At 47.7% G+C, this 16,033-nt stretch overlaps 1 protein-coding gene across 3 annotated transcripts in view; it reads left to right on the forward strand.

Moving 5' to 3' along the window:
* Positions 1 to 16,033, forward strand: part of LOC144111445 (uncharacterized) — a 33,358-nt gene that overhangs the window by 13,529 nt on the left and 3,796 nt on the right. For 2 of the 3 annotated variants that reach the window (XM_077644747.1, XM_077644749.1), the window contains one exon: positions 8,719 to 8,925. In XM_077644747.1, the coding sequence (XP_077500873.1) occupies positions 8,719 to 8,925 (207 nt within the window). Of the gene's footprint in view, positions 1 to 1,250; positions 7,752 to 8,702; positions 8,926 to 16,033 lie in introns of those variants that run through there. The other variant, XM_077644748.1, reaches the window with a different exon arrangement.

The raw sequence follows: 16,033 nt of genomic DNA on the forward strand, positions 1-16,033 counted from the left end.
ATTTTACTGTTCGCCACGTTCCCCTTGCAAGTGATAATATTGTTACGCCGCGGAGTTCAAGGAAGAAGAGGAGAGAGGCGCGCACAGTCTGATCTGGGCTCTAGGCCGTCGGCGACCAGCTTTCATCCACCGAGCTTTCACCTGTATTAAAGCCATTTCATCCGCTACATTTGGTGTAGGTGCTGGGTAAGTACGTTCTGGATTCGCCAGTACCTCGTCGCAGCCGCCGTATAGCAGGTTTGCCACCTTTCTCGCCTCAACTGTTCCTCCCAATGCCTACCACGCAAGCGACGCAGATTCGGGTACAGCGACCTGACCAAGAGACAGCCTTGCTCCATCAGCGAGAGCCGCGTACGTTCCACGGCGAGACCGAAGAGGACGTTGAAGAATGGCTTCGGCATTATGAAAGGTGCAGCAAGTACAACCGTTGGGACTCTACCGCCCGCCTGTACAATGTCGTTTTCTTCCTTGCTGGCACGACTCTGACTTGGTTTGACAACCACGAGCAAATTCTCACTACCTGGAGCCGATTTGTCGAAGAAATCAGTAAGTCCTTCGGGAAGAAGGAACGCGCTGAGCAGCAACTTTCTCAGAGAGCCCAGCTGCCTGGCGAAACGTGCACGCGGTACATCAAAGAAGTCTTGAAACTTTGCCGCACTGTCAACCGGCAAATGCTAGATGATAAGGTCGGACACCTTCTCAAGGGGATATCTGAGGATGTGTATCACTTCCTTATTTCACGCGACACCCTTGATACGGTGGCAGATGTCACAAAGCAGTGTCGTGCATTTGAGGCGCTTAAAGCACGCCGGATAGCGCCCAAATTCGGCCGCCTCTCGAATGTCACAACCGTCGCCACCATTGACGTCCCCAACCTCGAAGACATCGCTTCTATAGTCAGGAGGATCGTACGCGAGGAGTTGGCTGCTCAGCGGCCACGTACAAATTTTGATGTACATTGCCAAGAGCCATCGAGGTCCGTGCCATCATGGGAACAGCCTACGCCATGGACTGCTGCCCCAAATGGCAATGGACCATGTTACACCACCAACTCCGAGCGGACCCGGCAATCGACGTCGCACCCTTATTTCCAGCAGCGTCCGTCCCATCCTGGTGAAGTGCCTCGTGGTGTGCCCCGTCGCGTGTCTGTCGCCTCTCCTCAACCTCCAACGGATCCTGATAGGAGCTACCAGAGCCGCCAGCCACCCATATGTTACGGCTGTGGATGCAGTGGACACATCTCCCGGCCACCCGCTAGCTTCTATCGGCCTCCTTCTCCCCCCCGAGGTGCACGCAATGACTCCCCTGTCTCCGATCGCAGTATCACTCCGCCGCCGCAGTGGCAAGGCCATTCACCATCCCCACGTTGCCGCTGCCTTTGTCCACCGCTGGGAAACTAGGTGGTGCGACCGATGGAGGTAAGGTCGCCGGACGGTCAATTTCGAGAGTACCTCTGCCTATCGTCATGTTAAAGAACAAAGTGTCAGTGTGTGTTGACAATGTTGAGACGGATGCTTTGGTTGATACTGGTGCAGCTGTGTCAGTTATGAGTCTTTCATTTAAGAACCGCCTTGGACACAAAGTTATGTTTGTGTGGGACAGAACTGGTAAGTTTTGTGGAGTTGGGGGTGAAACTCTAGTTCCGGTTGGCCTGTGCTCGGCTTCAGTTGTACTAGGTGACGAGTGCTACACAACAGAATTCGTTGTGCTGAGACGTACCACACATGACGTTATTTTGGGTGTTGACTTTTTGCGCGAGTGTGGTGCAACGCTTGACTTTGGTAGCGGTGAGATTTCTTTGAAGTCGAACACTATTCCGGCATTAGTGGATAACCTGTCCCGTTATCACGAAGGAATTCTCTCCCTGACAGAAGATGTGCTGCTGCCTCCGATGACGGCAACATTTGTGCCCGTGAAATCATCGGACCATTTCCTGGGAAGACACTCAATAGTCGTCGAGCCAGATGTTCAGAACGGGGCGAAGAAAAATGTGTTGGTGCCACGTGCCATCCTGGAGGCAGTGGGTGGTCATGCACACCTCTGGACTGTGAATGTGTCAGAAGAGCCTGCTCGTCTTCCTTCTGGTCTAGTACTCGCGAGATTTGAGAACCATGTGACCCCCACCATTGAAACTATTTCTCATTGCAGTGGCGCCGCGCAAGCAAAGTCTGAATATGGTGCTGCGCTTGAGCGCATGGTCAACAAATCGCTCCCGTCTAGTGAACGCCTTACCCTGAAAGACATTTTGACGGCTCATATCCAAGTATTCGACTTTGCCTTCAACGGATCTGGTAGCCATTTCCCTGCCTCTCGACTGCAGCATAAAATTGACACTGGAAGCGCACCCCCTATTCACCAGAAACCTTATAGAGTATCTCCGGATGAGTGCAAGTTGATTCAAGAACAGGTGGACGACATGCTGCAGAAAGGAGTTATCCGCGAGTCTTCTAGTCCGTGGGCCGCACCTGTGATCCTAGTCCGGAAAAAAAGACAATTCTTGGCGATTTTGCATTGACTACCGTCGTCTAAATGCGTTGACCAAGAAAGACGTGTACCCGCTACCTCGCATTGACGACGCCGTCGATTGTCTGCATTCCGCGTCATATTTCTCTTCCGTTGATTTGCGATCTGGCTATTGGCAAATTCTCCTGCATCCATCCGACCGTGAGAAGACAGCTTTCGTAACCCCAGATGGCTTGTACGAATTTAATGTGATGCCGTTTGGTTTGTGCAACGCCCCCGCACATTCGAGCGCTCTATGGACTCTATGCTTCGGGGGTTAAAATGGGAAATATGCGTGTGTTATCTGGATGATGTCATCATTTTCGGCAAGACCTTCCAGGAGCACAATGCCAGACTGCGTGTTGTTCTCGAATGCATCGGCAAAGCGGGACTCATTTTGAACTCTAAGAAGTGCCATTTTGGGGGCCGGCAAGCTCTAGTTCTTGGCTTCCCCATCGACAAGGATGGCATCAGGCCCGATCCGCAGAAGATCGCTGCAGTCCGCGATTTCGAAACTCCACGCACCCTGAAAAGCCTTCGGAGCTTCCCGGGACTCTCTTCTTATTTTCGTCGTTTCATTGCTGGCTTTGTGCAAATTGCCCACCCCCTCACATCTCTTCTGCATAAGGATTCGCAGTTTGTGTGGACCCCTGAGTGCGAGTCCTCGTTCCATCTCCTCAAATCTTCTCTCACTTCAGCACCCCTCCTGCGGCACTTCGACCCTTCTGCTGTGACGGAGGTTCACACTGATGCCAGCGGCGTCGGTCTTGGGGCAGTACTTGTCCAGCTGCATAGTGGGGCTGAGAACGTTGTTGCCTACTCCAGCCGCACGTTAACAAAATGTGAGCGTAACTACACTGTCACCGAATTGGAGTGTCTCGCAGTTGTGTTCGCTATGCACAAGTTTCGACCCTACTCATATGGACGCCACTTCACTATTGTCACAGACCATCATTCTCTATGCTGGCTCATCGGGCTTTGCGATCCCTCTGGTCGTCTGGCGCGCTGGGCACTGCGCTTGCAAGAATATAACTTTGCTGTCTCGTACAAAAGTGGCTGCCGTCACGCTGATGCAGACTGCTTGTCCCGCCACCCAGTGCAGACTTCAGTCGCCGATGAAGACTGTTTCGACGGGTGTTTAGCCTCGCTCGCGCCGACCTTCCCCAGTGAGGCGACCTTTCGGCGCGAGCAACGTCGCGACCACTCACTGCAGCCCTTTATAGCAGCGGCAGAAGGAGGAGTAGATTCAACGCCCTTTACTGTCAAAGATGGCATTTTGTTCAAGAACTACTCCGTTGATGGTGCTGCCCTGCTTTTGGTCGTTCCGAAAAGTCTCCGTCGGCAAGTTTTGCATGCTGTGCACGATGACATCACATCTGGACATCTAGGTTTCTCTCGTACTCTGCACCGACTTCGCCAGCGTTTTTATTGGCCGCAAGTTTATAAGGGCACCAAGCAGTACGTTGCAACATGTGGAGAATGCCAACGATATAAGCCACGAACCATCCCGCCGGCCGGTCCTTTGCAGCCCGTCAAACCACCCACTTCCCCTTTTGAAAAAGTTGGAATTGACCTTCTAGGTTCTTTCCCAAAGTCTTTTGAGGGACGCCGCTGGGTGATTGTGTGTGTAGACTATCTCACCAGATACGTGGAAACCGCCGCTCTCGTTACCGCAAAGGCTGATGCTGTTTCGACGTTTCTCCTACACGCTGTTATTCTTTGCCATGGCGCACCCCGTGTTATAACAAGTGATCGTGGAAAGCAATTTACTGGTGATGTCGTGGAAGAAATGCTCCGGCTTTGTGGATCGGACTACCGACACTCCACACCCTACCACCCGCAGACCAACGGTCTTACCGAACGCACCAACCGCACTCTGACGACAATGTTGTCCATGTACGTCTCGTCTGATCATCGAAACTGGGACGCAGTGCTGCCATATGTGACGTACGCTTACAACACTGCCAATCATGAGGTCACCGGATATTCTCCCTTCTATTTGCTTTATGCCAGAACTCCCTGCGTTTTTCTCGACACGATCTTCCCGTTTTCCCCCAACGAAAACGAGTCGGTTGGCCAGATACTATGCCGTGCCGAAGAAGCCCGTCGTATAGCCCGTTTACGTACCCTGGCCTCGCAACGCCGTTTGAAAGAACATTACGACCTGCGTCATCGTGCCGTGACTTACTCTCCAGGAGATTTTGTCTGGCTGTGGATGCCAATCCGCAAAAGAGGGTTGTGTGAGAAGTTCCTGTACAAGTACGATGGCCCCTTCGTCGTGTTGGACCAACTGACTGACGTGAATTACGTCGTCGCCAAAGTGTCGACGGATAAACGCCGTTCCCGCAAGACACAAGTTGTTCATGTGGCTCGCTTGAAGCGCTGCCATCGCCGATCTACCTAACTTTCTCGGGGACGAGAATCATCTGCACCCGGGGAAATTGTTACGCGGCGGAGTTCGAGGAAGAAGAGGAGAGAGGCGCGCACAGTCTGATCTGGGCTCTAGGCCGTCGGCGACCAGCTTTCATCCACCGAGCTTTCACCTGTATTAAAGCCATTTCATCCGCTACAATATTACACTCTGAGCCACAGTTTTGCTTCCTTCAAGTCCGCACCATATCACTTCACAATTCCAGACAATGCGACGCAGCCACAGGTCACACCTGAATGAATGCGCGTACTGCTTGAAGCGAACAGTCTGTTTCCATGTGGGCAACGATGCCTGCGAACACCTAGAGACCCATGGGAAGAAGCGATCGGAAGAGAGTGCCTCTGAAAGCGCCTCCTCATCTGCCCCGCACCGTGGGTGACGTTGTCCGGGCCACGGTGGACGCTGCAGCTATGCTGTTTTCAAAGCAATCACATATTTGTTGGTCGCCTCTATGGCAACAAAAAGTGTGCGATTAGGTCATGCATCATGCATGTGTTATGCCATGCATTATGCCATGCATTAGTAGGTAGGTCGTGATCTTGAGCGGCTGCAGCGATGAAGATCAAAGAGCCAAATCTATCCAAGCCATTCTGTCCGAATGGCTCTGTTTAAATCCAAGATGACGCCTTTTGCGGTGGCGGAAGACTGTTTGGTTGTGACAGCGATGTCTGCTCGCGTCTATATTAGGGTGAAAAAATGAACTTTTCGGTCGGAAAGCGATCTTCGTGGTATTTCTGCTGTCTGTATTAGTCCGGAAAATCGCACTTTTAGACTTCACAGAGTCCGAAATATTGGTCTTAGATTCTTGGAAACATTGGTCTTGGATACAGCACACATTCCTATGGGGTGCGTGATGGTTCCTCAATGAAGTCCGAAATATCGTGCAAGTCCGAATTTTTGAAGTCAGAAAAATTGGTCGGCTACTTTTCAATTCATTAAGAGCAGTTGGGAAATGGGTTGACCACTTCTAAATACAATTGAGGATCGGGGCTTTACATTGGCTTGCGCACGTGTTGGCTTTTGTATCAAGACCGTTAGGGTATCAAAACCAACGGGGGGCCAGTATTCATTAGTGTGGGTACTGTGTTAACTGAAGTTTTTTTGAGGAAGATTTTTTGTACATGTATTTGTCCAAAAGCGCACCTCTGTCAGCATTCTCAACACAGGGCAAGGAATTGTTTTGGGTTTGGGTTTTTGTGCTCATTGCATATGCCTAGAGCAAAAAGAAAGGAAAGCTGAGACAAGAAGCCCAGCTAGTTCCGTGTTTGTCGGCTGCTTTTTGTGCTTGTGTGCACTTAGTTACTGTTCGTGTTGGTGAAAATTAATAATATAATGTGCATTAAATGCTCTGAATTTCATTTCATTTGAATGGCATTAGATGAAAATGATGGTATTAATGCAGCCAATTTCTATAGGTACGGTTATTGTGCAGTGCCTTGGTGGAAGAAAGAATGCTGTCACAGAGGAAATTCTCTTCATTTTAAAGTGCCTTTTACTATTCTTACATGGTGCCTAATGCAGTGTAATTTCATGGGGTTATGTAGACTTGGCGGAGAAGTAATGTTTGATTTGTGTGCTGATGTCATCCTTGTTAGTGCCCAGCCCTCTGCTATTTACTGTAGAAATAGTCAAAATCACGCACTGTTTGAGCTCACGCCATTTTCAGGGAGTTACACAAACCTACAGGGGGCGGGTGTAAACATTCTCTGCAATGAATAATGGGCAACGATTTGTCCTGTGGTCTTACCTTTACACTATAAATTTTGTCAATGTGCCTGTTTGGAATGGCAGCACGAGAGGTGGGCATCCTCACGAGGGTGAGCCCTTGTGATGGCATCCTCACCCTCACCTCATGAGGATTTCACTTGGTGAGATGAGAGGGAGGGAGGGCAAGATGCACGGTATATTAGGGCGAGGGTGGAGGTTCGAACCATGCTCCAGGCTAACATTTCTTGTCTGTATAACCCGTTATGGATTCCCATTTTAGAGCGTTAGTTCCTAGGGCGAAGGTTCCCAGGGGAGCAGTAATAGTTGGGAGGTACACTAGGCTAACATGAAAGGTGGGGAGCCGCACGCCTTTTTCGTCGGCGCGCTTATGTTGCAAATATTAAACACAAATGAAGCACACATGAACAGCGATAGCTAGGCTTCGAAGGGAAAGAAAAAAAGCAAGAAACTGCAAAGAAGCGGGAACGAAATTCACAAAACAGTCGGCACACTTGGTGAACGAACGCTTATGGAATCAGGAATAACCCGGCAAGTGGACTGCGTGACATTGAGTGAATAAGTGCGCATTGATGAGGAAATGTGTGACCATGCATTGCGGTCGTTGCAATGTCGTGATAATAAATTTGGCCATGTCTGCTCTAACCGACGCTAAAATGAAAGTGGATGATTGAATGGCCGTCTCGAGTTCGACTCATCGTAGCGCGGATGGAGTGGCTCACGCTGTGATTATGTTTGCGCGGCGGCAATGTTGCCATTGGTTATGCAATACGCCATGTGCAGTGCTTATAGGGGCGCCACTGAAAGCCTCCAACCGGCAGCTGTTGGAACCGTAGGCGGGCTGCTTGCCGCGGCTTCCCGCTGCCACCGCAAGCTTGGCCGAGATAGGTGCATGTCATTTGCTGCCCGTGGGCGTCCCGCACAGTTTTGCAGCGAAAACGTGTGCAAGGAGTTAACATTGCATGAGAGTGGAGCTGTATCTGATGCTACATTTTACAGGGACGATATTGTTTGCCACTGGCGAGTGTCGCCGGGCGTTGCTAGACAAGGAGCTGATCATAATATACCGCCTCTGCTGACAGGCATTTACACTGTGAGAAACCTTCCTCATTTGTTTATCATCTGAACTATTTTACCAATTTACACTGAAAATGCAGATTTCTCGTGTGTTGAGACATCATCATTGGACTTGTGTATAATCGACACAGGGGCAGTGTTTTGAAAAGGTAGTGATTATAAAGCTGGAAAAAACAAATGCTCTTTATTATTTGCAAGCAAAATTAACTGCCAATTTTCTTAGCTTGTAACTATGTATTTGTTGCTGAACTAAAATGAAATAAGCCTCGCTTTCAGGTGTGGTACTAATCCATCGCTTGAAGGAATGTTGACGTATTACATTTTGTCGCTGTGTAGCTTGCTGTACTATAATTAACGTGAAAAAGCTAAATATTGGCATTATTTACAACAGAGTAATTTCAGTGTCGCTGGTGAATAGTACGATCAGCCCCATCAGGTACAGCAATGGACCCTGTGACAAAAGAATTCTCTTTCATTGATATGCTGTGCACAAATTGAAGTGCTTGCTCATACAAACGCGAAGTGAATGCATGCTGTTCTTGGGGAAAACAATTGAGATTGTATGAGAAAGGCATATTGCTGGAACAGTTACTTAATGGCTTAATGGAATGTCAACATTCCGAGCAGTGCACTGAATGGCTGGTATTAGGATAACATCACTTTCTGTGAACCTCTATCTTTAAGCTGTAAGCATGTATGGTGTAGTTGTCACTTTCAACCCTAGCGACATTTTTTTAATTGTGATTCCGAGCTCAGGAGAAACATGAAGCAGTCTGCAGCTTGATATGAAGTGCCACTATATGGCTTGTGAGCATGGATACATTTTATTTGCATGGTGCCTGCGCAGAATGCAGCAGACATCTTTTTGCTGCTGTGGTTGTTCGACCTACTGGTTTTGTGCTTTTTACATTGTCTCTTGGCAAAAATGATGAAAGTGAGGAGTGTGCGGGGTTGTGACAAAAGGCAGTGTGCTGTGCTTGCAGGTTTCACGCTGAAACGGGTGGAGGCGTCGGCACAGATCTGCCTGGATGTGCCAACCAGGTCTCGGGCATGCCTCACCGGATACTATTTCTCCCGGTCCCAGTCCACCCAGTGGGCGCAGCCAAAGATATCGAGGAGTGTGCAGACTTCAACTGATTGCGATGAGGAGGAAGCCTTGCCTACACAAGAGGGAGCAGGGGCAGAGAGAGGTGCTTTGGTCTTCCTGTTTACCATTGAAATCCGTGGGGCCTTCCTTGGTCGCACTGGCATCGTTGCAGTTGCGCGTTTTCAGATTATGTGAAATGCGGTGTAGATAAGGAATAACCACACACTTTCTTTTTTTCTTCCTTGGGCCTTTCAGTGGAATATCTGCGGCCTGAATTAATGATTTCTCTTAACAGGCTCTCTGATACTGCAATTAGAAGGCCGAAGGATATCCTGCTGCTTGTAAGCGTACCACCTGATTTTTATAGCTGTCATGCCTCACATGATGGCATGATTTTTCTAGGGAATTTCTTAAACCTTATTCATTGCAGTATAATTGCAGTATCAGAGAGCCTGTTAAGAGAAATCATTAATTCAGGCCGCAGAGATTCCACTGAAAGGCCCAAGGAAGAAAAAAGAAAGTGTGTGGTTATTCCTTATCTACTCCGCATTTCACATAATCTGAAAAGGGTGGGAGCGGGTGCCGATGTAAACGTTGTTTTTTCCGCGCCTGATAGGCTCTCCAAACTCTGCCATATTGTAAACAGCGGAAATGAAAGGATGGTAGGCTGCGATAAGAAACACCAAATAGGTTTTGTACCATGTACAGTAAAATCTCGTTACTACGAACATCAGATTAACGAAATTTTCAGATTTACGATTTTTTTTTAAATCCCCGCCAAAATGCCTATACTTTCAATGTAAAAAACTTTCAGTACTACGAATTTCAAATTACCGAATATTTCAGAATAACGTATGTAACCTAATCTCGCTTTCTTCGCAAGATGCTTCGTTATCACGAAGTTCTGTCGAAGTTCCGACCAAATCCCTGAAGCTGACACCTGTCATCATCATCCGAAGCATCAGCTATGCGCTGGGGAACTCGTTGCAACGAATACAGCCCCAGCGGTATCGCCGTCACGCGAGTGTCGCGTTGAATGAATATAGGCTAGGCGGCGCAAGCTGCCGCCCGATACACAGGGTAAGGTCTATTATCATCCATCCAGCGTGTGGTCTCACACTGCGCAGTAGTCTTAAGGCGGAACCGCATGGCGCGTTTTCCGCGAGCGAAAAACGCGACGCGCGGTGGACGCCCGCGTTGCCGTCAACGCGCGAGCACCCGCACGAAAAAAGGGGAGCGGCGCCTTCGCGGCGCGTTTTCCGGGTTGCCAGACAACGTAACTCCCAACGACATGAATTGTCCCTGCTACCGCATATGTAATATGCCCTTAAACTTACACAACACTGCAATAGAAATAATCTTAGTGTAATTACACAACGACATTTTTTTTTCGAAGTATATTTATCAAGCTTAATTTCAAGCAGGAAGAGTGTGTGCGAAACTGCGACTATGTACTTTCTGCATGCCAAGAGGCCGCTGCTTGTTTACAACTCGACATAGAAAATGGAGAGTCGGGCGCTTACTACAGAGCAGAAGAGGCGGTCGCGTATATCCCACAGGACGCGACGCCTCTCCACTTCCGTGATAAGGGCCTCGTTGAAGACTGCTTTCTCCATTTTCGACAAACACGATGCGCGCACGAAACAGTAGCACGTGTTTTTCACGTGCGCGCCGGTTCTGCAGAGCGAAAAAAAAATGCGCCGAAGAGGTTCCGTCGAGACGCGCAGAGAATAGGGCCATCTAGTGGCAAAACCAAAAACCAAAAATGCCACGTGACCAAATACCACGTGACTTACTTGAAATCTGATTGGCGGACGCGCCCTGGACGCGCCGCGCGAGGCGTTTTTTTCTACTCCGAGCAGCAGCACGCGGCGGCGCGATTTCGTGCTGGGCACGCGTCAAAACGACGCGCGCGTCCCAGTATCCGCGCGTCAATCGCGCCTGAATCGCGCCATGTGGTTCCGCCTTCAAGCCTATTCAGCGCAGTCTCACCACGTCGACAGCGAACGTTAGGATCTGCAAAGTTATCGGCGCTGTGATTGTGTTGTGCGTTAGCTTTGCTGACAATGATTTCTCCTGGCCCCCGCGTTAAAAAGAAGCGACGCCAGTTTTCGCTTAAAGAAAAAGCGGACATTCTGTCGCAGCTGCTGGAAAAAAGCAAGTGGACTTGTGCAGGGAGCTTGACATTACGCCGTCAACAATGGCAACTGTGCTCAAAGATAGGGACAAGATCGTAAAACTACATCGAGAGTCGCAGCTGGCTCCCTCAAGAAAACGTCTGCGGCTGGGCAACTACCGTGGACAGCGACTTTCGAATTATGTGGATAGCGACAGCGCGGCGGCTACATCCGCGGAGCTCACCACCGATGACATCGTGAATCAAGTGCGTGAGCAAGAAGAATGTAGTAGCGACGAAGACGATACCGACACTGGATCAGCGCACGAAGAGGAAGAGATTGTTTCCGGCTCGGATGTCCTAGTCTTTCTAGAGAAGACCCGATCATTCCTCGGGCGCGGCAAAGATGTCCCCGATGACGTGCACAGGAAGGTCGAGGATGTGGAGGCGTTCGTCCTGCAGCGCTTGTCTACTCGCCAGAAGAAGATAAGACTTCTTCAAGCAATAAATTGTAGTTAAACTGTGCCCAGCGTTATCGTTTATTATTTACTTACCAACACGTAAATCTGCTGCAAAAGTACGTAATTTTACATCTTGTGATGCATTACTGACATGAAAATAATGGTTTTTCAGTACTACGATATTTCAAAATAACGATTTAAATTCGGCGGTCCCGTGAAATTCGTTGTAACAAGATTCTACTGTAGCAACAATGTTGTGTACAGGTTTCCGCTTTCATGTGGCAAGCACTACATGGGGCAAACTGGTCGTCGCCTCAACAGCCGGCTGAGCGGCACCGCATCCCGTCACCTTGGCATTCATTGCAGAGACTGCACAGAGCAAAGAAAAAAGAACAAAAAACCGCCGTGTTATCCTGTTTTCAGTCAGTGCCGAGTGCTGTCAGATAATAGAACAAAAATCACTCGTGAAATCATTGAAGCTCGTGAAATCCATAAACTCAAAGAGGAACGCGTAAGCGTTGCCTCAATAGCTCCGTCTGATAAAGAACTACGTTTCCTTGATGAGAATAGAAAAACAAGCGCAGCTGGTCTTGTGCTACTGTAGTCCTATGCTCAGGAATTGTCATTTTCGTCAATCTGTTTTGTGTATGTCTTTTCATTTGAGATTGGTTGTCACTGTATTTAAGTAGTGGAATTCGCCTGAATAAAACCAGTTGTAAGTTCAGCGCCGTGTCTGTGCACTTGTCATGTCCTTTGTCCCCTGCGCTGCTGAAAAACAATGTCACACCAACTTGCCCAAGCTTCTACAGTATCAGCATGAATTTGTGCTACGTAGAAGACGGCGGTGAGCAGGCAGTGCCGCGAGACGGAGCAGATGGAAGTCGATGAAGACGGCGCTCTTCAGTGCAGAGCGCGAGAGTGTGGTGAAATTTAGCACGAATGGTGTTCGCTCCGATGGTAGTGTAATGGTCTCTCAGCGGCCGTCAGAGATCTGTTCACGGAGCCGTGGGTTAGACTCCAGTTCGTTAATATTGATTGAATTTTCTCTTTTTCATGGTTTGACCTGAAACTCAGTTCAAGGCAGGGACTCCGGAACTTTTTTTTGAGTGGAGGGTCCAGGTTTTCGAGTTTTTAGTTTATTCCATGCTTCCATTAAATGTTTCTTCAATTTTAAATTACTTTTTGTTTATATTTTCATACTTCTCTGTTCAAACCTTTATTTTCAGATGTACATAAAACTTTTTCAAATGGGCAATTTTATATATATATAAAAATGTACACATGAGGAGTGATCGACTGCATTAAGGAAAGTTTGTCCATACTATTTCAATGCTAGTAATCATGGTCGTGAACAAAGCTCAGTGAATTAAGAGTTTCTGTTGGGACATGATTGATTTAGGTTAGAAATTAAGCATTTTAAGACTGTCTATGAAGCCAGTGAGCTCAGCTCCACTGCGCTTAATAACGCCCTAAAATTGAAAGGAAGTTGAAGACTCTGAGGGTTGAGTTGAGAAGTTGAGGGGGCTGCCCTTTCAGGAGAAAGGTTGAGGGGGGGGGGGGGGGGGGGAAGGAGCCACTGCTCCTTGCCCCCCTCTGTTCCGGAGTCCCTGGCTGAAGGTGAAAACTAGGCACAACGGCAATCGAAGCATGAGGTAGTGAAGCTTTCGCTTCAAGAATGAAATGCAGTCTGATGGCGAAAGGCGCCCCTGTGCTGTTGTGAGATGTCAGTGCACGTTAAAGATCCCCAGGTGGTCGAAAATTATTCCTGAGACCTCCACTACAGCACCTCTTCCTTTCTTCTTTCACTCCCTCCTTTATCCCTTCCCTTAGGCACAGTTTGGGTATCCATGGAGATATGTTAGACAGTTACTGTGTCATTTTCTTTCCTCAAAATCAGTTTTTAGCCTCCCTATGCATTTCCAGAGTTGTGATGAAGGCTAAAGTCGTGTATTAATAATGCTGTGCGACCGTATGGGAGTTTACAACCTATGTGATGAGCTGTTTCACGTCTAGGTAATGCTTTACAGTGGTCAGCACGGTAGCATTGTTACTGAAAGGGGAACTTGGCAACATGCCGTTTCAAGTTTTTTGCAAAGTAAATTGTGTTCACTGACAGTAGAAGACCCGTTTCTTGTATCTAATTCCAAGGCGGTTGTGCAATATCTGAAACTAAATAATCCTGGTGGGTGTGATATGTTTAGTATTGATGTGCAGGATTTATTCTATTCATTGCCACATGATAGGCTCCTCCAGTGTGTTAAGAAATGTATAGTAGAGGATAATGATGAAGAAGCATTCATTTCAAAGTGTGGCGTTTCTGTGGGCTCGTTTTTGGAGCTTGTGTCATTTTATCTCAAATCCACATTTGTTGATTGGGAAGGCAGGCTATATGTTCAAAAAACAGGAGTGTGCATTGGCTCAAAAGTGGCTCCGGTACTTAGTAATATCTTTCTTACCTATGCAGATAGGAGCATTAAAGTTAACTTAGACAACCGTGTAAAACAAATCTTCCAGTATGTAGACGATTATCTTGTTTTTGTTGAATCCCATGACTTCAAGGCACATGTGGATGACATTTTAAAGACTTTTGAAAACTGCGGGTTTGGTCTGAAATTTACCTTTGAATTACCGGAAGATAATCAGCTGCAATTCTTGGATATTAGATTGGAGAAAAAGGTGAATCATGTTTGTTGGTCCTTCCTACAGCGGTCGGAAAAGCCCTTGCTAAATTATCAGTCTGGGCACTCGAAAATAGTTAAATGTGGCATAGCAGTGTCTTGTTTAGGATCTGCACTTACTAAGTCATGTATTCATACTTTAGGCAGCAGTTTCGATAAGCAAGTTCAAAGGCTAAGGTCAGCGGGCTTCCCCAAAGATGTGATAGCGCTTGCTAGCAACAAGATCCTGAAGAAGATGAAGTCGTTTGGTAGACATGAAGCACAGGAAAATTCCGGCAATGACAGAACGAAGTATGTGGTAATACCCTACATTCATCAGTTATCCCATAGGCTTAAGCAGGTTGGCACTAGATATGGGGTAAAAGTGCTCTTTTCGGTCCCTAATAAACTAGGCAAGGTTTGTGCTATTGTTGACAAAAGAGCCCGGGAACAGAAGCAAATAAGAGGCAAAAGAAAAAATGCATGCCAGGTGGATCATGAGTCAACCTTTGTGCCATGTGCAGAGGGAGTGGTTTATGACATACCTTTTAAATGCGGCAAGAGTTACATTGGGCAAACCGGTAAATGCATAAATACACGCTTACGTCAGCATAGAACCTCTTTGAATGGTGCTCCTTCATCAAATCTGTCCCTTCATTACAGAGATTGTCTTCTAAACAAACCCGGTGTGTCTAACAAAAAAGCATGCTTTCCTCTGCTTAACAGGGCTAAGATTAAATTCAGACATCCAGATCAGTTAACTAGGGAGTTGTGTGAAGCCTATCACATTCACAAGAACATCGACACGTGCGTTAGCACACCATCTGTAAACTTACATGAGTGTGAAATTTTGTATCTAGATTTTTAACTCTCTTTTGCGTGCCTGGTGGGGGAAGCGCAGGCGCTTTGGGTTGTCAGTTGTGTGCATATAATCTGTGTTTTTTTCAAATAAACTTTCAGTTGTTAGTAGCGCTTGTCCTTGTCTTCCTTCTCTGTTCTTGTTCCTAGTCGCAGCGCTGGTGAAATTGTGCATAAAACTCTAAAGAGGTGCATTAAGGAATTTCCTGTTGCTCATTCAGTTACATCATCACCGTCATCAACCTGACTACACCCACTGCAGGGTAAAGGCCTCTCCCATGTCTCTCCAATTAACCCTGATCTCTGACAGCTGCGCCCACCCTATGCCTGCAAACTCCATAATCTCATCTGCCCACCTAACCTTCTGCCGCACCCTCCTATGCTTGCCTTCTCTTGGAATCCACTCCATTACCCTTAAGGACCAGCAGTATCTTGCCTTCGCATTACATGCCCTGCCCAAGCCCATTTCTTCCTCATGATTTCGACTGGGATGTCATTAACTTGCGTTTGTTCCCGCACCCACTCTGCCCGCTTCCGGTCTCTTGACGTTACTCCTACCATTTTGGTTTCTGTCGCTCGCTGCGTTGTCCTTAACTTCAGCTGAACCCTGTTCGTTAGCCTCCACTTTTCTCTTGAGGGACAGTGGTACACTGCCATTCATGATCTGAGAAAACCTGCCATATGCACTCCATTCCATTCTTATCCTTCTATTATTTCCGTCTCATGATTCGGATCACCTGTCACTAGCTGCCCTAAGTGAACCTATTGCTTTGCCACTTCCAGCACCTCGCTACCAATTGTGAACTGTGAGGTGCTGGAACAGGTAGTGCCAATTTTCTTGCTGTGCATTTTCACCAGCACAGTGAGCATCTAGGTTTCACACACCCGCAGTTTGGAGTCAGCACTTTTAAGGTTGTTTCACCCAGAGAGTATTACTAAACATATGCAAATATCGTGCTTCTGTCAGAGAAAAAGACTCCTGCTTGCACGAATAAACATGCATGTTTTCGTTGCTTCATAGCGCTTAAATTCCGAAAACTGCTTTGGCGTTCATATCAAATGTAGCTAGTGTTTTTGAATATTCATCGAGGGATTTTTCCAGTGGTTGTAACAGCGCTT

Source organism: Amblyomma americanum, chromosome 11 (assembly GCF_052857255.1).
Source record: "Amblyomma americanum isolate KBUSLIRL-KWMA chromosome 11, ASM5285725v1, whole genome shotgun sequence".
Lineage (NCBI taxonomy): Eukaryota > Metazoa > Arthropoda > Arachnida > Ixodida > Ixodidae > Amblyomma > Amblyomma americanum.